Here is a 19,816-nt window from a genome sequence, read left to right on the forward strand (position 1 = left end):
GAATATGCATGTGTTCTCTTATTTTTTTTGCATTGGATTACTGAGTCACAGTGACTTCAGGTGTTTTTTCATTGCAGTGATTTTGAGGAGATTTTAACTCACCTGCATTGGCCGTTTGTCAGCCCAACACAATCTCAGGCTTTTGGCTTGGCTGCAGCACAAGGCAATGCCCCCGAGATATACAGTAATTTGGAGACACTGTTTTCTCAACTTCTGAAACTGCAAACTTCGTATCCTTTTAAAATAAATGTTGTCGACATACTTCTGTGCAGAAATCTATAGCAATTAGGAGGTCATGTTTTTCACAGTATGGAGATTGCCTACTGATATTTACAGAACAAGTTGCTGTTGTAGGCTCAGGAGTAGACATAGGTTAGAAATGTTGGCAACTCCTATGGAATACCCAGTAATATAGCCTTATGAGGGCTGGTTTTTCTCATTCCTGTACGTTATTTCCAATATTGATGGGATTCAGAATAGTAGGACAGGAATAGGCAACTGGCAGAGGCCTCTAAGAAGCTCTGATTTGCAAGTGGGGAGAGAGCAGCAATGGAGCAACGTTCTTATTGTGGCATTGTTGTGGTCATTGGGCAGGTAGGCCTTTTGATAGCCCTAGGCCTCTGGCCAGTGCCCAGCTTGGTATCTGATACTGCTCCTCTTTGGAACCATTAAAATACACGTTTGGTTCCTGTTCATTGGTATTGTATAACTTCAGTTCTTTGGAAACCAGTTCAGAAATGTTGAATTGGTTTTGAACTGCTTTAGAGACTTTTCATGCAGAATAATATAGAAATCTTTTGCTTGCAATGCAGCACATAAAATAAATATGCATATTATTTTTTAAAAATTTTAAAGATTTTTACAAACAAAATACATATAACAGGAAGTAGGAATTGCAGTGCCAAGGAACCCAACAATCTTCCAGCCTCAGTTCAGAAATTTCCACACTGAGATCTTCTTGCTGGGCAGCAGTCTGTGAGTAGGCAAGCCTGGACTTGAGCTTCAGGAGGACTGTCAGTCCTAGGCCCTGCCTCCCAATCTCTCTTGCTCCTGCTCCACCGCCGCCTCTTTTCCGATGACTCGCTGGTTTTTCAAATAGTTGGGACAGAGGGGATTCTTCCTCCTCCTCCAAAGAACTCTCCCGAGTGCTTCATTATTGAACTGGTTACCACTTACTGTGTTTTAGGCATTCAGTTCAAGTTCAGGGTAATCAGGCAATTGTAGATTCAGATTCAGTGAAAAAGACCTCCCTTTACCAGTTTTGGATTTAGGTTCAGATTTAGTTTGATATCCTCTGCTTGCAAAAGCTGAATATACACAATTTGCATTTGTATATTTTTAGATACAGTATATAGGTAGAGAATAAATACTGACATGTCAAGATACAAATACTTCTTGAATTATAAAATTCAAGAACTCTGCATTTAAAAAAATCTGTATTTAAAAAAAAAAAAAGAATCTATGACTCGGATCCAGAGAAAAACAAGCAGTATCTTCTTCATACACTGGGGCTTTTCCATCACCAACTCCTCTTCCACACTGCACCCTTTTGTGTCCATTGAAAAGCCACAACTGAGGGTTGTGGCATGGAGGGTGTAGCTGGCATGGGGAATTAGTGGGAATCAGGGAGCTCCATGTTTTGTTCATTCTAGAGACTCTTAGAGTGGAACCCCAAATCTAGAAGCATGTATCTGTACTTACAAGATATTTTTCTTTGACTCTTCAAATCTCAGAGATGAATTATTAACTAAACCCAAGCAGCTTCCAGAAAAATACATTCTTCCTCCATCTCCACCTGTTGTACTACCTATACAAATCATGGTGGCCCCTCTTCAGAAAAGATTCAAGTATCATTTCACAGGAAATAGACAAACCAATGTTTTAAGCAAGGTATGGTGGTATACAAAACTCTTTTTTAAAAAAAGAAAAGCTTTTAAAAGGATTTATTAATACAGGCTATGACACAGCAGGGGATAATGGAGTGGGACTCCAGAAGATCTTAATGGTGGTCCAGTATCCTTCACAACGTGGACTTTGCACCTGCGCAATAGTCCGCTTGGAAGATTTCAAATTCTTCATAGTGCTCTGAAGCTTTATCCCTCATGCGTAAAGCACACTTGTTGTTATTGGCGCCAGAGTGCTCAGTCTCGCAGTTCCTTCTTGACCACAGTTGTGAATGGTTTCCTTGGTTATTGCTCATGTTCGGTTCCTGAAAGACAGAATTTACGGCTTGCTTATTAGTTCTATTGATCTCAGACTGTTTCTGACTATTCTTTGCCTAATGTTTGGAATTTGACTCTAATGGATGGAGGTGCTCTGGGAAGAGCAGAAGGTTCCAAGTTCACTCCCTGGCATCTCCAGGATAGGGCTGAGAGAGATTCCTGCCTGCAACCTTGGAGAAGCCGCTGCCAGTCTGGGTAGACAATACTGAGTATTGGACCTATGGTCTGACTCAGTATATGGCATTTTCTTATGTTCCTATGGACTCAAGGGAGACCTTTAAGCAGTGTTCCTCTTGCAGTACAACCCTCCCCTCTTTTGACAAACACAAACTTTGTTCTGTCTTGGGGAAGATCATAACATTTGCACCTATAGAATTTGCCCCTCCTTTTTCAGACAAATTCGGAAAAGCAGAAAATTGTTCTTGAGAGTGGTACTTTACAAACAGGCCATTGACCCCAATGCCTTGGTCTCCATTGTTGCTGACACTGACAACATCCATGATCTCGAAGTTGGGTTTGCCTCCAAAACCATCCTCCGTTTCTCCAACTACTTCTAAAAAGTCTTGTGATGTTTCGTAAAATGCCATAACTATCACAAAAAGCATAAACATCGTGAGAAAGATTCTCCTTCTCACTCAAAACACTGGAAAATTTCTCCATCTTCAGCTTTGATTTCGATGGCTTTGCCACTTTCAACACCAGCTTGACCATTGGCCTCCACATCGACCTTGATGCCGAGCCACCCACACATTTTGGTGCACCCCATCAACCAATGCCTGCTAGGATGCCAAATGTCTTCCGAACACTGTCCCCATCAACTTTTCAGGCTGTCCATTCTCATTCATCCTTTTCTTCACTGGAAGTGATTGAGGTACCTTCCACAGCTGCACTCTCTATGCCAGCCTTGACACCAATGCCGGTTTTAACATTAATCTCCATGTCGGTGCTAAAATGTGCCTCTGCCAGGATACAAACCTTGATGTTGACTCCACTATGAACCTCGACTGAGCCTTTGTTGCCCAAGCACATGCTCCTTTGGCTGCTCTCTGGATACCTGTCTTTGGATTACACTTTTCTTTCTTCCATGACATCAGATCTTTATGGTTCTACCTTTTAAGGGGTTCTCCTTCCATAGATTCAACTTTGATGATGGAGCTAGTTATGACATCTTGGAGGTTCCTAAGATACCTTTGGCATCTCCAGTACGTGCAAATCCTCACTGCTTTCCATCTCCCTTTCCTGCTCAACCCTGGAAGGAAAGGCTTCATTTCTCACTCCCTCCCTACTCTCCTTACTGGAGATGACTGGACTATTGGAGTTCCCCTGGGGCCCTCGACCCAGGTTATATCAAGAGGCTGGGGAGATGTAAAGGCCCTCTATACATGCCTTCCCCATTTCCGCCATATTACTATAAGGAGTTCTGGTTTTGGAAGCTCAAGAGACCCGAATCTATCACTGTTTCTCAAGCTGACCTGTCCTTCCAGTGTCCACTGGACCCCTCTCCTGTGCCACAACCCTCTTTGGCACAGTCCCTCCTTCCTCCACCTATGGATCCTCTCCATCTGACTTGTCCTACCAAGCAAGCTACCCCCTCCACAACTAGTGCAGGGGCACCTGCTATTCCCAAAAAGCAGTTCTTTGACAATGAGTACAGTTCTTCCTCTGACTCCAGCAGTGAATCCACACATACGGAGAACCTGTCGGACCCTTCTCCAGATGACAATGTAACAAATAATCCAATGTACCAATAATGTACCAACTCTCCTACCAAGGAGAACAAATCGTAGCACATCCAAGAAGCTGAAATGGCTAAAACTCTTGGTTTGGAAATCAAATCCTCAGCCCCTACTGTTAAAGATCTGGTCTTTGATTTTATTTCCTCTGCTTCAACTTCCCAACCTGCAGCACTTCCCATTCTGCCAGTTCTCATTCGGCAAAATCTGCCTGGGATGCTCCATTTACGTCCACCTCCATGAGACTTGAAAATTTCTATAGAATTCAGGAGGATGATTGTAAGTTTCTATCTAAGCACCCTCTACCTAATTCACTTGTAGTGAAATGTGCACTGAGCAGCAAGTCTGGCTGAAAGCATTCTGCTCCTACCAACAAAGAAGGCAGGAAGCTAAATTTCAGTTGGATGGAAAAATTTACTTGTCTTCATCCCTCTCAATGAAAATATTAAACTATCTGGCATGCATGGCCAGATATTATTATTATTAACATTATTCAGTTTTGGAAGGGTTTAAAGCTGACCTAAAGGACATTCCCTAAATGGTCCAAACTATGTTCAAAGAACAATGGTCAAAATCAGAGGATATTACTTGTTAGAGCTTAAGTATCACCAAACACCTTATGGAAATGGAATCCCACACCTTGTCTGTCGCCATCTCTCTGAGGCCTCTTGCCTGGCTGCAAGATAAGATCCCCCCTTAGATGGGGATGGCCTCTTCAGCTCTGACAGATTACACCATGGAACACATGAAAAAGTTAAGATTTACAGCTAAAATTTTCAAATCTTCTCCACATTCCTACTCCCAGAGGTTCAAGAGATTCAGCAGACCCAGATACCAATACAACCGACCTGACTGAAGGGATAACAGGAAGTCCTTCCCATACGCAGAAACGTTCTTTTCCTCTAAAAGAATAAGCCACAACAAAAGGCCAAACATCAGGATCCCACCATACAGAATATTTGACTTCCAGGTTCCCCTGCCTGTCAGGCCTTCTGCCCCCATCAGACTTGCACCCTTCCTTTTTGCTTAGCGTCGTATCACATCCAACCCTTGGGTGCTATGTCTCTCCATTGGCTACACCATAGAATTCCATCCCCTTTCCTCAGGATTAAACACATCCTCACAACTCCAACCCTACTAACAGAAGTTCAAAAAATATTGTCCAAAGGAGCAATAGAGCCAGTTTCAGAGACGGACCAATGGGTAGGGTTCTATTCCAGCTACTTCCAAGTACCCAAAAGGTATGGTGATCTCTGACACATATTAGACCTCCATTCCCTCAACAACTTTATCCACATGAAAATTTTTTGGATGCTCACACTTCAACAGCTCCTTTCTCTCCTAGTAGAAGAAGAATGCCTCACCATGTTGGACCTCACAGATGCCTATTTTCATATGGGAATCCAATCAAGGCACAGGAAATACCTTTGTTTCACCATGTGGGACAATGTTTACCAGTATATGGTCCTCCCATTCGGCCTCTCCATGGCCCCACATGTTTTCACCAAATGTGTGAGCGCAGAAATCTGTAAAAGATTTCTAAAAGTGCTCAACAACCTCTATCCTCCAGTTAAGAAACCAGTTGAACCCTGGAGTCTCTCGTTAGTACTCTTCACCCTCAGTGAAGCCCCAATTGAACTGCTATCTTCGGCCTCTATTAAACTACTCTGATTCAAAATGGCTTTCCCAACTGCAATTACTAGCACTTGGAGGGTTAGCAAACTCATTGCCCTAAGAGCTGATGTTCTCTTTACAGTATTCTTCCCCAATAGAGTTGTGATGTGAACTGACCTCTCCTTTCTACCTAAAATGGCATCCTATTTCCACATTAACCAGGACATTGTTCTTTCCACATTTTTCATGCTCTGTCTCCTTCCTGGAATGGTCTCTGCATTCCCTGGACATTCATTGGGAACTCCTCTACTACCTGGACAGGACCAAGAGCTTTAGAAAGTCCAATAGACTCTTCCTTGCCTTCAGAGGTGCTAATAAGAGCCAGCCTATCAAAGTATTTCCGAATGGCTGGTCCAGCTAATCACTCCCTGCTATGGCCAGCAAAATGTTAAATCTCCTAACACCATCAAAGCCTATTCCACCAGAACCATGTCTACCTCTGCTACCCACTTATCCAGCATTGACTTTTCCAAAATACTGAAAGCCACCACTTTTACAACTTACCTTTTTGTAAAATGCTACGCCCTGGATATCTGTGCTGCGGCTGGTTTGGGGCAAGCTGTACTTAAAAAATGAACTGAGATTTTACATTCTCAGACCCTCCTGAGGAGAGCTTGCTATTCACCCATGTTGTGAAGGATACCAGATCACCATTAAGATTAACAGGTTGGTCACCTGTAACTTCTTATCTTTTGGTGATCTGGTATCATTCACAATACCCACCCAGCCTCCCCGCTCTTTCGGATGTACCTACTACACTTACCTTACTTACCCTGTAAACTCCATTCTGCACAGCAGCTGTTCAGGAACTGAGAGACTGAGAACTCTGACGCCAATAATAACAAGCACATTCCGCGTGTGGGGGCAGAGCTTCAGAGTGCTATGAAGAGTTTGAAATCTTCTGAGGGGACTATTGTTCTGGCGCAAAGCCCATGTTGTGAATGGTACCAAATTGTCAAAAGATCAAAAGTTACAGGTGAGCAACCTGTTTGCCCACCTCAGGCATTCTTGGTTCCTTCCCTAAATTTTCAGCTTTCATTTAAAAAGCGAGTCCTGAGCCTTTTGACATACAGAGCTGTAAAGAAACACAAGCAGATGATATGCGAACCAGTTGCTCAGTATGAAGGAAACCCTCTCCCATGTTACAGTGTTCTGGCTAGTGAAGTGCAAAGGCACTGGGATGATTGACCCTTGGGTATTTCACACGTCCTTTCAAGCATTACTAAATTTACATGTTACTCTGTAAAAAAAACAAATCTCTGAACATATTAGACCATTTAGGTTTTTGCTGTTTCAATTGGCTTGTGATGCACCTTCACAGTCTAGTGGTCTGGGTCTCAGATGTTCTATTTCCTGCCTTGGCTATACCAAGCCTTGGCTACACCAAGCATAATACAGAAAAACTATAGCATGTGCATGTTGTATATACCTGACCCTTCACCTTTAACTATGCCATTGCACAAACTACCCTTTTAATTTGTGGAATCAAAAGAGGGCTGTCTGTGAGAGAGGGGAGCTGCAAGAGGGGAGCTGACCAAACAGACTCTGATATGGTGTGTTATATGTGTATCATGGTGTATGGTCATATGTGTAGAAATGATATGGTGTATGTGCAATGTGTAGAAATATGGCAAAGCAGATTGTATCTTTGGCCTGTCAAAATGTGGGCTGTTTTCTTCTGATTACTGATTCTTCTCCTTTTCCTCCTCAAAAGCCTGAATGGTACCTAACGCAGGTGCTCATGTGGATTGGAAACCATGCAACGTTTCTTGAAGACAAAATCCAACCAATATTGGACAAAGCAGGCTCTCCAGTGAATGCAAGGGTAAGCATGTATGTAGCGGATTAAAGCTTTTGTCTCAGAGCAACCTCACATGAGGGAAAGAAATGTTGAATCATTCCTGCTGAGCTGCCTGGCTAGGCTTCTCCTAAAACTATTATCGGTATTATCATCATATTATGTATTATCGGTAGGTTTGCCAAAATGCTGCTGCCACCATCCCTTGGGGTGGAATCCTAGGGAAAACTCTCTTTATTTTGCTATTGAATACGTTCAGAAATCCACCATGTGCCTACACGTGGTGAGAAAACTGATAGTTGCTGAATGTTTGAGGATGTGTTTGCACTAGAGAAGTCCCCCTCCCTGCTCCTTTCCCTGAGTTAAGAACCAACTCGGAGAGGCTTGTAAAAAGAAAAGACCAAAAAATCCCCCAGTTTTATTCAGTTACTACAGACTGCTTCCGCCTGAGGCTTTCTCAGCTTTAAATACAGTTAAGAATACTTAGTAGGATTACAAAAATAGTTCACCAAAGAAACAGAAATTCTAACGCAAAGTCTGACTAAACAAACTTTTCCCTAGATTAAACTTCCCAAAGCCATAAGCCCTGACTCCTTGCCTTGAGCTCACCAAATGCCTGATGAGAATTCAAGCTTCCTGCCGTCCTGTGTTGCAAGGATTTACAGAGTTATTCTCCTGCAGCTTCCCTCCATGGCCACATGTCCTTCTCAGCACCTCCAGACTAGCTTCTTCTCACAGAGAACTCCCTTCTTCCTGGCAACAGCTCTCTAGGTTCCACCCACCTGGTGTTCTGATTGGCTGAGCCCTGGATTTTTTTTAAAGAGTTCACCAGCCTGTCAGTCAAGACAGGTTGCCTTCCGGTGAACTCTTTAGAGGGAGGGGAGTCTGATCACTACAATGTATATGCTGCTTTACACACTGATGAATATGATCTTAGAAAGACCAGCACACCTGTATCTGTAGGTTTTATTATGATAAATCTCTTTGTATTTCCTTAAGCTGGAATTTTCCCGAGCTTTGGTGATGCTGATCCTGGAGAAGTTGGCTGCTGATATTCCTTGCTTATTGTATGATGATAACCTTTTCTGTCACCTGGTGGATGAGGTACTTCTGTTTGAGAGAGAGCTACACACTGTTCATGGATATCTCAGCAGCTTTCCTAGCTGTATGCACATTTTATCCGAAGAAACCTATTTTCAAAGATGGTTAACTGTGGAAAGAAAATGTAAGATGCCACAGGAGTGATTGACTTGGTTTAAAAATACCCTTTACCTTTTGTGAATAGCATTATTGAGTACAATCAAGTGATGTGACCAGACAGTATAAAAGTATGCTTCACACTTTTGCCTTTCGGGTGGGAAATAGGGTTTGACTGTGCTTCTTGTATATGGCACAGTTTCTTGTGGTTTCAAGCTTTCGGTGGAGAGAGGGATGTCTGTGTCTGTAAATTCCATTATGGATTCCAGAGGCCTAAGCGGCGGCCACTAGAAGAGTGTAGCCCTAGAATATTAGTTGTCCTATGTTAGCACAATATTATTTATTTAAACTGATATTCGTGTCCTCCAGTGCAGATAAAAGCAGATAAAAATGAATAAAACCTTGATTAAAACCAGTTTTTAAAAAACAACCCACTAGAACAGTCAAGGACACACTATTTTTTTTAAAAAGTTTCTCTAAAAAGATAAGTCTTTAAATGTGTCTTAAAACCGCTGAGGGAGGAAGCATGGCAAAGTTTATCTGAGAGGGCATTCGAGTTCAGGGGCCACAACCGAAAAGGCCTTATCTTTGTTCCTGCGAGTTGGGGACCGAACTGGGATAGTGCTAGGCAACCAATATCCATAACTTAAAACAGCCTGATGGAGACTGCTGAAATAAGCAGTAATACCTCTGTGTGTTGACTTTTTAAAATAACCTGCGGTAAAAATCTGATATGGTGATATGTTAATTGTGTTGAGTTTGTGTATGCTTAAAGATAATAGTGGTTCTGACAATTTATGTATAGGATTTTAGCTGCACTTCTAGCAGTTCATTTAATTCAAGGTAGTTGGTAAACTTGCTATCTCAAGTTCATATTAGTATTTATAGTCATTAGTGAGCTTCCTTCAGTTCTAATTTTTAGCTGTAGTAACATCTTTGATTTCAGATTGCTGTATTTGCTGCAGTGTTTTTCCCCCTTAAATTTATTTTTAAAGGCTGCAATTTGTTTGCTTTTGAGAAGAAATGTGAATATTATGACAACTAAGGGGAAACTTTTAATTATTTATTTAGGTTCATATTTGATTTTTTATGCCTTGCAGTTGCTCTTCAAAAGATGGACTCCATGCTTTCATCTGAAGCTGCCTGGATATCACAGTACAAAGATATTACTGATGTGGATGAAATGAAAGTCCCTGATTCTGCTGAAACTTTCATGACTTTGTTACTGGTCATCACAGGTAATTAGAACATTTTAGGAATTTGGCTTTGGTTTTTCAACAAATACAACATGTATTCAAAAAGGAAGTCAGTGCCATATCAATATCTGTGGTGTCCTCAAAGGAATAAAAAGTAGAGATGGGATGGGATTTGTATTTAAACAAATAAATGCACTTCCTGCTGTTTTCCCCTCCTTTGAACTTGTTGAATAATTCACAATATAGTGATCAGACTTTTTTATATCTATAGGAGACTGGCACAGTTAATGCTAATTTTCAGTATGGATATTTTTGTTAATTATTACCCCTGCTAACTTGGCAAAGAGGCACCTTTTAACATGGTGATTCTCTTTATTTAGCAGGGGGCGAGTAACTGGCCCTGTCCACCCCCAGGACAGTACCTCCAGTGACTATTGCTGTTGTCTATCTTGTGTTTCATTTTAGATTGTGAGCCCCTTGGGGACAGGGATCCATCTTATTTATTTATTATTTCTCTGTGTAAACTGCCCTAAGCCATTTTTGGAAGGGTGGTATAGAAATAGAATAAATAAATAAATAATTTCTGGAGTGATTTGCACTATTAAAATTTTGGATCCTGAGTTGTACTAGTGGGATGAAGCTTGTTTGAAGGAATCTTTCCAGCCATCTCCTCCCCACCGCAACCCTTCTCAGGCTTCTCTTGAGGGACAATGCTCCCTTGGGGATCAGCTAATCCTCCCAAACTGGTTGCAAGTATTTTTCATGAGCAGGGCTGCTGGGGTTGTGGGGTGTGTAAAAAGGAGATCCCTTGACTTTGTTTTCATGTGAATTAGGATCCAAGCTGGGGACTCTCATAAACCTAAAAAAAGCAAGCATTGTTATTCATAATATTATATGTATGACAAGTATAATGAGTTCAATGATATGAAGCATCATCAGTGTATTTTAGATAGATACCACTAAGACAATAAATTAATGGCCAGTTTCTTCGTTGAGCTTCAATGGTGTAGAAGGAGCAGCATGCTGGCTCATCACCACCAATCACCACAGCAGTGGACTGACTCACTTGGACATCTGCATTCCACCAGAGGCCTGGGAAAGACACTTCAGCGAACTGTACAGAGATGAAGTAGGAGATCATGGATGCCCTTGGAGTGATATAGAGGACCTGCCTGGCCACCACTGATGCCCACAGAGGGTCAAGGACCTGATCTCCCAACTTAGACCTGAGAAGGTGCCTGGAGATGACCTAATCCGTCTTGAAATAATAAAAAATAACTCAGCACAGAGGGCCCCATTCTGGCTTTGCTGTTCACATTTATGGACAAGCATGGTCATATCCCTAGGGACTGGGAGCTAGCAGTTATTGTCCCCATCTTCAAAAAGGGTAGGTGGATGACCCAGCTAACTATAGCCCCATCAGCCTGCTCAGAACAATCTGCAAGCTCTGCACCAGACATCTGTACTGGAAATGAAGAGACTGGCTCAAACTAGAAAATCTCCTAGAGGAGAAGCAGACTGGATTTATTTATATTTATTTATTTATTTTTTACATTTATATCCCGCTCTTCCTCCAAGGAGCCCAGAGCGGTGTACTACATACTTGAGTTTCTCCTCACAACAACCCTGTGAAGTAGGTTAGGCTGAGAGAGAAGTGACTGGCCCAGAGTCACCCAGCTAGTATCATGGCTGAATGGGGATTTGAACTCGGGTCTCCCTGGTCCTAGTCCAGCACTCTAACCACTACACCCTCCATAGGGAGGGACAATTCACCATTGACCAGTGCCTAGTGCTTTAGCACCTAATTGAGAAATATTCCATCCCCAACACAGTCTCTCTGTATTCTACCTTCATAGACCTCAAATCTGTATCTGATTCCATCTCACGAGCTAAAGTGTGGGGAAAATTGGAAGCTTCTTTGATCAGTGCCTGCTGTTTCTCATTCGGACCCTTTACGATAGCATGACCCTGAAAGTCAGATGCAATCCCCAAGGTCATCTGACAAGCGCCGTCCCTACCTGTAAGGGCATTAAGCAAGGCTGCATACGTGCCCCGCTCTTATTCAACTTCTGTATAAACTCCATGGTGGGCCACCTAAACAACCTGAAATTTCATCACCACCCCCAAGCTGGCAAAGAAACACATTTGTATCCTGTTTTATGCAGACGATGGGGTGATTCTCTCCAGGACTCCATAGGTCTCAGAAGAGCACTTAAGGCTGTCGCCCGATACTGAAGAGGACCATCTAAAAAAAACCAAAACACTTACCATAAAACCAAAATCATGGTTTTTGCCAGGAGACCAAAGCCACACTCCTGGTGCATAAACAAGAACACAATTGAGCAAGTCTCATGCTTCAAATACTTGGGGGTGGTTTTCCATGTGTCTGGCACCAGGAAGGCCCACGGCAGCTCTGTCACTCAAAACCCAGAGGAGCACTGCCACCATCCTAAAATTCTTCTGGTCAAGAGGAGGCCACTATATACCTGCAGCCCTCAAACTATTTGAAGCCAAGTCGCTAGCGCAATTTCTCTATGGAGTCCAATTGGGCCCCATCTCCATCGCCCTGCTGGAGCTCGTCCAGTCCAAATTGCTAAGAGCAGTTTTCCAAGTACCTCACTGTGTCTCCAGTGCTGGCTTATGACTGGAGGCAGCCCTGGTGAAAGTGGAGGCTAAAGTATGGCTACCCATACTCAACTTTTGGCTAAGACTATCCTTCCTCCTAATGCACTTAGCTCCCCTTACACTCAAGGACGGATACCAATCCACTGGAAGCAAACCATGCTGGCGAAACAAATATCACTCGGGCTCTCCCTGCCCCCACTATTCTCTTGAGGATGCTTCTCAAACAGTACATAATGGATGCAGAGTGCCAAACTGATCTAAGCAGGGCCCCAAACCTCCATAGCACCCAAGCTATAAGATATATAGTGGAACCTGCTACATAACTAGCACAGCTAGAGACCCTTAACCACAGAAGAGCCTTCTCCTTAGCTTGCTGCAGTACCCTTCCGTTGGCTGTGTTAGATGGGAGATACAAAAAGACCCCCTTTCTAGAACATCTGTGCCCTTGAGATGCTGCACAGGCTGAAACCATCAAACATGTCATCCTACACTGCCTATTCTGGAGACATTTGCAGCACCCTCATTCTTCCACTACTTACAAGCTTGCCAGGCCACACAAGCCGGTTCCATGTTTCCATACTACTCTCCGACTGAAAACCTTTAACAACACACAAGGTAGTCAAGTTAATTTGGCAGGATCGGACTGCTAGCAAGAATTAACCAGGCCGACACAGCCCATATCGGCACTGCTGCCCCTGCTCTCCAGATACACAGCTCTCATTCTACTATATTTTAATTAAACCAACAATTTATTCTTTAATTATATCATTCTTTAATTAAATGTCTAAACCCTAGTTTTCTAACTAATTTATAGCTCTTAAGGATGTTTTCTAGATTTTATAGGTCTTCTAGTCAGTTTTAACTACTTAGCCTCTATGCATTATTTTTATCAAAACTTTAATCTCACTTTAAAAACTTATAGCTTTTCATAGATTTTAGCTCTATGTTTGTTTTATACAACAATAAGACTTTAGCATTAATTTTAGTTACTGTTTTCATAGACTTTGACTGATCCTAACACTGTTGTTGTCATGTTTTACCTTATGCTAGTCAAAGACCGTAATAAAGATTGATTGATTAACTGATTGAAGGAACAGCATGAGCTCTCACTCATCAAATACTAGAATTCCATTTTGGGGAGTGAAAGCTCGCCTGTGTATTGCTGCGGAACTAGCTTTCTGTCAAATGTAGCTGCTAAAAATGCATCAAATACAGGAGATGTTAAAATGCAGTAAATGTATGCAATAGCAGTCAGCTGTGCAAAAACTGACTTGCAGTATTCTCATTACTTGAGTAGGACCAAGTGCTCATGGGAAATATTTGGAGACAAATCCTTTGTTAAAAAGTCACTATTACAAGAGCCTTTAAATTTTTTTAAAAAAACTTCTCTCCTCCTGCTGCTCTCCCCCCCACCCAATTTTCTGCATAGATAGGTATAAGAATCTTCCTACAGCTGCTAGAAAGTTGCAGTTTCTAGAGTTACAAAAAGATTTGGTGGATGACTTCAGGATACGATTAACTCAAGTTATGAAAGAGGAGACCAGAGCACCTTTAGCCTTTCGATACTGTGCAATCCTAAATGCTGTAAACTACATAGCAACAGTACTAGCAGACTGGGCTGATAATGTTGTAAGTAATTATTTTACAAAATTGCCACTGCTAATTGTACAATTAATTCTCAAAAGTTGTATTTACGTATTTTTATGATGTAAACTTACTTTTTTTAAATGTTAAAACTATTTAATGGTACAAAACTACTTTCCATCTGCGCTAGTAGAGTTAAGACACTTCTGATTTCAGATACATCTGGTATAGAGAAACCAGATGTGTCTAATTTCAGATACATCTGATAGAGATAATAAGGCTGAGGACGTGGACAGGCTGTTTGGAAATTTGAGGTTGCCTATGTGTGTGCTGCACTCTTGCCCTTTATGGATTATGAAATTACCAGGGATGATTTGGGGGGCATAGGTTTTGGAGGTTCTAAATGATCACTGAGGCCTCCTTGCCGAGTCTCAAAAGTTTGTGGTGAGGCTCCTGCTAAATAAATCCTGCCTGTTCTCAGCCACCCTGAATAATGATCGATTGGTCCCCAGCCTACCATTCTTGGGCAGGGTGTTGGAGCACATGGTGGGTGAGCAAGGACAGAGTTTTCTTTGCAGGGGCGCTACTAACTGTGGAATATCTTCCCCACGGAGGTGCATCAGGCCCTCTCATTGGTGTCTCTTAAGAGTAAAAACTTCCTTTTGCCATGCCATTGCTGGGTAGTCTTAGATGGTACATGCTGACTGTGAGAGTGATGCTGTTTTTTTTAAGAGTGCTCATATGCTGTTTTAGTGGAGTTTCATTTTATAGTATTATTGTATCATGGGTCAAATTGTATTTATTGGATTCTGTACGCCAGTTTGTGAAGCATTATGGCTCGAAATGGGGATAAAAATAACTTTTTGAAACACAGTGGTTTGCATCCAGACTAGTTAGCCATGGCTAACTTGTCTCATTTATTTCAATGGTGCTTAATCATGGGTCCTATTTAACTTGGGTCCTGTTTGTTTCAATGAGACTGGACTTAGTGTGGATGCTACAACAACCACATTCTGTAATTTTAGGGGAAGAACAGTTGGAGTTATGCAAGCTATTGTATAAAGAGCACAAATGTGAAAAGCAATTTGGCAGCGCTTACAGCTGAACTTTCCTGTTTGTATAGTTCTTCTTGCAGCTTCAGCAGGCTGCACTGGAAGTTTGTGCAGATAGTAGTACACTAAGCAAGCTGCAGCTAGGACAGCTGGCTTCTATGGAAAGCTCTGTCTTTGATGATATGATTAACCTCCTTGAGCGATTGAAGCATGACATGCTGACCCGCCAGGTCGACCACGTCTTCAGAGAGGTCAAAGATGCTGCCAGGATGTACAGAAAAGAGAGGTACATTTTTGGTTGTTCTAATAGCAAACTTTTGATTTGTGTTTACAGTTTGGAAAAGGGTCAGTAAACAAGGAAATTGTTACATGAAAAATATACCCCACTACTATTCATGAAATATCTCAGAGTGTAACACAGTTCTGTACAACTTTGTGCCATGGAATTTTTCTGTTGTTGTTCTTCTTGTTGTTGAATTTTTTCTGTTGTTGTTAATTCGATTTCTATACCACCCTTCCAAAAATGGCTCAGGGTGGTTTATACAGAGAAATAACAAACAAATAAGATGGATCCCTGTCCCCAAAGGGCTCACAATCTAAAAAGAAACACAAGATAGACACCAGCAACAGTCACTGGAGGTTACACACCAGATCCCTCAAAAGGAATTGTAAATATGTTCTTGTTTTATCCTGTCTACATGACTGCTGTGTTTGAGGTGGAAGAGTCACCATGAGATAACCCCTAAGTACTCACATTGTGAACACTATTTTTATGTTGCAACATGAATATTTTCCTTCATTGGAAGAGAATTTCCTTGTGTGGGTAACAGTGTTGCCTCTAACAGGGATTCCCAGATGTTGCTGACTACAGCTCACAGAATTTCCAGCTGCAATAGCCTTTGCTTGGGGATTATGGGAGTTGTAGTCAACAACATCTAGAAATCCGTTAGAGGGAACACTGGTGGGTGACTCAAATCAATGCAATTAATGCAAATCAGCCTTCCCATAGAACTTGAGACCCCGCCCAGTTCTAGTCCTGTGTCCTCCAAGGCATTAGGACTTTGTGGAGCATTGCTTTTTCAAGAGAGCTTTAGGTCAGTTCCTTCCACTCCACCCTCCCTTGCATTAGTCAGATAGGGCAGGAAGAAATTTAGATGTCCTGCTCTAGGCAAGGATGACTTCAAAAATTATTGTGTGAATTTGCCCCAGTAGCTTACTGAACATTCTGTAACATTGTTTTGAAGAACAGCTTTCGTATTCAAGAAGGTTAAATAGAGCTGTGAATATGTCAAGTTAAAGAATCATCATGTTCTTATTCTTCTGCTTTATAATCAGGTTGTCCTATGATCTACCAATCTGGATATTAAGACACTCCTTTTTATGTCCTTCCCCATAAATATGGAAGCTTAATCTTCAGACGTTTAGGCATATTTAATTCCATATTTGACTAGCAGTAGAATACCTGTAGGTGTGCAATAGAGAGAGAACAAATGTGTGCGCACACACTCACACACACCTCAGTGGCAAAACAGTCAGAATCCCAAAGGTCTCAACAGGCACTGGCTGAGTCTCAAAAGTGCCAATCTTTCCCAGCCAGTTTTTCTAATTGACTTCCTTTAACTTGAAGGTTAGGAACTGGGGATGAGATCTACCCATAACCCATCTATTAGGATAACTGGTTTGCTTAGAAGTTATAAATTGGAACTTGTCTGCAGAACTTAATAAATAACACGACAAAGAAACATCTAGGCAAACTTTGTTGGTGATGGCAGAACCAACTTTGAGAGTGATGTTCTGAATTTAAGACGACCCCCTTGAATGATAGAAGTTAAATATAGTTTAACTGTTTTTATTTGAAAGGAAGAGGACTCGGAATTTAAGGTGATTCCTCAATTTCGAACATCAAAGAACTTGGAAAAAACCTAGTCATGGATTCAGGTAAATAATGGTAATTATTTTCTATTTCTTTCAGGTGGCTTTCTTTGCCATCCCAATCAGAACAAGCAGTAATGTCCTTGTCAAGCACTGCCTGCCCAATGCTATTGACCTTGAGGGACCAGTTGCTACAGCTAGAGCAGCAGCTTTGTTATTCATTGTTCAAGATCTTCTGGCAAATGCTTGCAGAGAAAGTGGATTTGTTCATCTATCAGGAAGTAAGTACAGGAAATCCTCCAAAATCAGGGGGTTATGTTCTGGGGAAATCCTGTGAATCTGTGATATTGGAGTGCTTAAGCTAACACCAAAAATTGGGTTAGGTTCCGCCCTTGGGTGACATGGGACACTTAAGAGTGCCCAGCCACCCACACTGCCTCTTAAAGCCTCCCCACACACCAGCAGGGAAGCAGAGAGAGTGGTTAGCCATTCTCCCCACTTCTCAGGTGGTGTGCAGGAAGGCTTTAAGAGGTGGCAGGGTGCCTCTCCCACTGCCTCTTTAGGCATCATGAAGGCTTTCTCTGACCACTCGCACTGTCTCCTAAAACCTCCCCGTGTACCAGCTGGGAAGTGGGGAGAGTGGCAATTGAACGGCCACTCTCCTTGCTTCCCGACTGGAGTGCAGGAAAGCTTTCAGAGGTGGCACATGTCACTGCAAATTTAGTTATTGAAAGGGGTAGAAAACTGATAATTAAATTGATATGCAGACAGGTGACCTAGGAATAAGTGAAACCATAAAAGCAGATTCTGCAATATTTGAGGGCTTTCTGTATTCTATAGTGTGTGACGATGCTTTTACAATTTTAAAAAAATTCTAGTAATTTTAACAATGTCTTATTTATACTAAATATAGATAATTCTGGCCAATCACTTCAATGAAGGAGGAGCAGTGCAACTTCAGTTTGACATGACAAGGAATCTTTTCCCTTTATTTTCGCATTACTGTAAGCGGCCAGAGAATTATTTCAAACAGTAAGTAGGCATTCTCTGGTTCTGCTTTATTTTAGAAGTTAAAATATGTCAACAATTTTTCTTCCTGTACGAGAGAAGGATTCACAAAGTATTCCCCGCACCCTGGCACCCCTTTGCTTTCTGAGCACTTTTTCAAAGAGATTGGAAAACTCTACTATCTAAGTAGTGCATATGTTCTCTTATACCTTAAAGAATTTTTCACAACCGGACAGCATTCTTAACATTCTTATACTACCACATAGAAAAACCAGGGAACAAGTTCAGGATGTAAAATTGAAGCCGTAACATTATAATTAAATTAAAAAAGGGCTGTAAGACAGCAGTATTTTGAACTAACTTCTTGTTTTTTTTGTTGTTGTTTTTACAAGTGTTGGCTAGACATGGCCCAAATTTATTAGCTGAGGCTCCAAAAGTTACATCAAAGGTTATTTGATTTCCTCCCATCTTTGCACAGCAGATTCCTATGCCATATAGAATAGGTTTTTTTTAAAGATTCCTGTTTCAAACATGGCTGAGTGTGTTGCATGGGAGCCTGCTGTTTGAAAAACAAGCCCAAAGGGCCTCTGCTGGCAAGTGAATTGGTTGCACAGTTCTTTGCATCCTAGCCATTGGTTCTTTAAATTGTTGACCAGTTTTGAAATGGTACTTTTCTCGTTTTCTCTTCCAGCATAAAGGAGGCTTGTATTGTACTGAACTTAAATATTGGTTCAGCCCTGCTCTTGAAAGATGTGCTACAGTCAGCCACAGAAGACAGAACGGGAACCACCTTTAATTCAAATCAGCCCACTGCAATGGCAGCATTAAATGAACTTGGAATTTACAAATTGGCTCAGCAGGATGTTGAGATTCTTCTTAATTTGAGAACCAACTGGCCTAATACTGGGAAATGAGCAAAATAAAGATTAATCAATATTCTATTCTATAAAATCAAAGCAAATCCACATTTCTATGCTCTTATGTCATAAAGAACATTACATTCTTTTTGAGTGAAGATGAAATCTGCATGTACAGTGTGTACATGCACATGCACGTGCGCGTACACACACACATTTTAAAGCTGGGTAAAATCTAGCTGCCCATTTAAACTTTTAACTACCTCTCAGGTAGCATTGCAGTTGTACGATATGTTCGTCTGGGAGACACTCTTGTCTAGTATCAATGTGACAAACGTTATTGTCTCGGTTAACTCCCTGTGGTAATCAGGTGGAATTACCTTCATTAGAGGGTATATACAAACACACCCCTCATGTAATAACGACAAGCTCTTTATATGGCCTTGAAGAAGCAAGAGTTAATAGTTTTTCAGATTGCATTATCTATGTGAGCTAGAGTTGAATTGCTCTCCCTTGTTGGCAGTTGTGCTATTCACGTTGGTCTAGGCTTGGCTGGATTGCCTTCTGTCCTTTCCAAGAACTATAGTTTTACTCCAGACTTAATCTACACCAGATACTTAGTCCCATAATGTCATCAAGTACTAGTGAGTGTCAGTCTGCAGAGTATTCTGCGCTTACCAGTGCTTCTCCAACTAGATGTAAAACTGTGATTGCCAAGGTGCTGCATTGATGCAGTGGTGGAGAATCTTTCTACCCTCCTGCTATGGTAATAGCTTTGTTAACAAATGTATAAAGAAATCTGTGAATAACAATCTTACATTCTGTCTGAAGGACTGGTGTATTCATTTTGGTAACCATATTAAATACCTCCAGTGTATATAATTGTGTGTTCAATAATTATTTTGCAGAATTTCCAACTTCTGTTTTCTTAAACTTGCAATATAAAATATGGAAAGATGTAATCCTTTTCCTTCTCTAATATAAAAATGGCTGTTGAG

General features: G+C 41.5%; 1 protein-coding gene across 7 annotated transcripts in view; it reads left to right on the forward strand.

The window, feature by feature from the left end:
* The window catches only part of RINT1 (RAD50 interactor 1), a 40,056-nt gene extending 20,356 nt beyond the window's left edge, over nt 1-19,700 (forward strand). For 6 of the 7 annotated variants that reach the window (XM_053254612.1, XM_053254613.1, XM_053254608.1 and 3 more), the window contains exons 7-16: nt 78-230; nt 1,734-1,890; nt 7,344-7,454; nt 8,427-8,652; nt 9,725-9,862; nt 13,875-14,074; nt 15,153-15,367; nt 17,054-17,234; nt 17,867-17,985; nt 18,653-19,700. In XM_053254612.1, coding sequence (XP_053110587.1) covers nt 78-230; nt 1,734-1,890; nt 7,344-7,454; nt 8,427-8,652; nt 9,725-9,862; nt 13,875-14,074; nt 15,153-15,367; nt 17,054-17,234; nt 17,867-17,985; nt 18,653-18,875 — 1,723 coding nt within the window. In that variant the 3' untranslated portion in view covers nt 18,876-19,700. Of the gene's footprint in view, nt 1-77; nt 231-1,728; nt 1,891-7,343; nt 7,455-8,426; nt 8,653-9,724; nt 9,863-13,874; nt 14,075-15,152; nt 15,368-17,053; nt 17,235-17,866; nt 17,986-18,652 lie in introns of those variants that run through there. The other variant, XM_053254614.1, reaches the window with a different exon arrangement.
* Nucleotides 19,701-19,816: the final 116 nt, after the last annotated feature.

Source organism: Hemicordylus capensis, chromosome 5 (genome assembly GCF_027244095.1).
Source record: "Hemicordylus capensis ecotype Gifberg chromosome 5, rHemCap1.1.pri, whole genome shotgun sequence".
NCBI lineage: Eukaryota > Metazoa > Chordata > Lepidosauria > Squamata > Cordylidae > Hemicordylus > Hemicordylus capensis.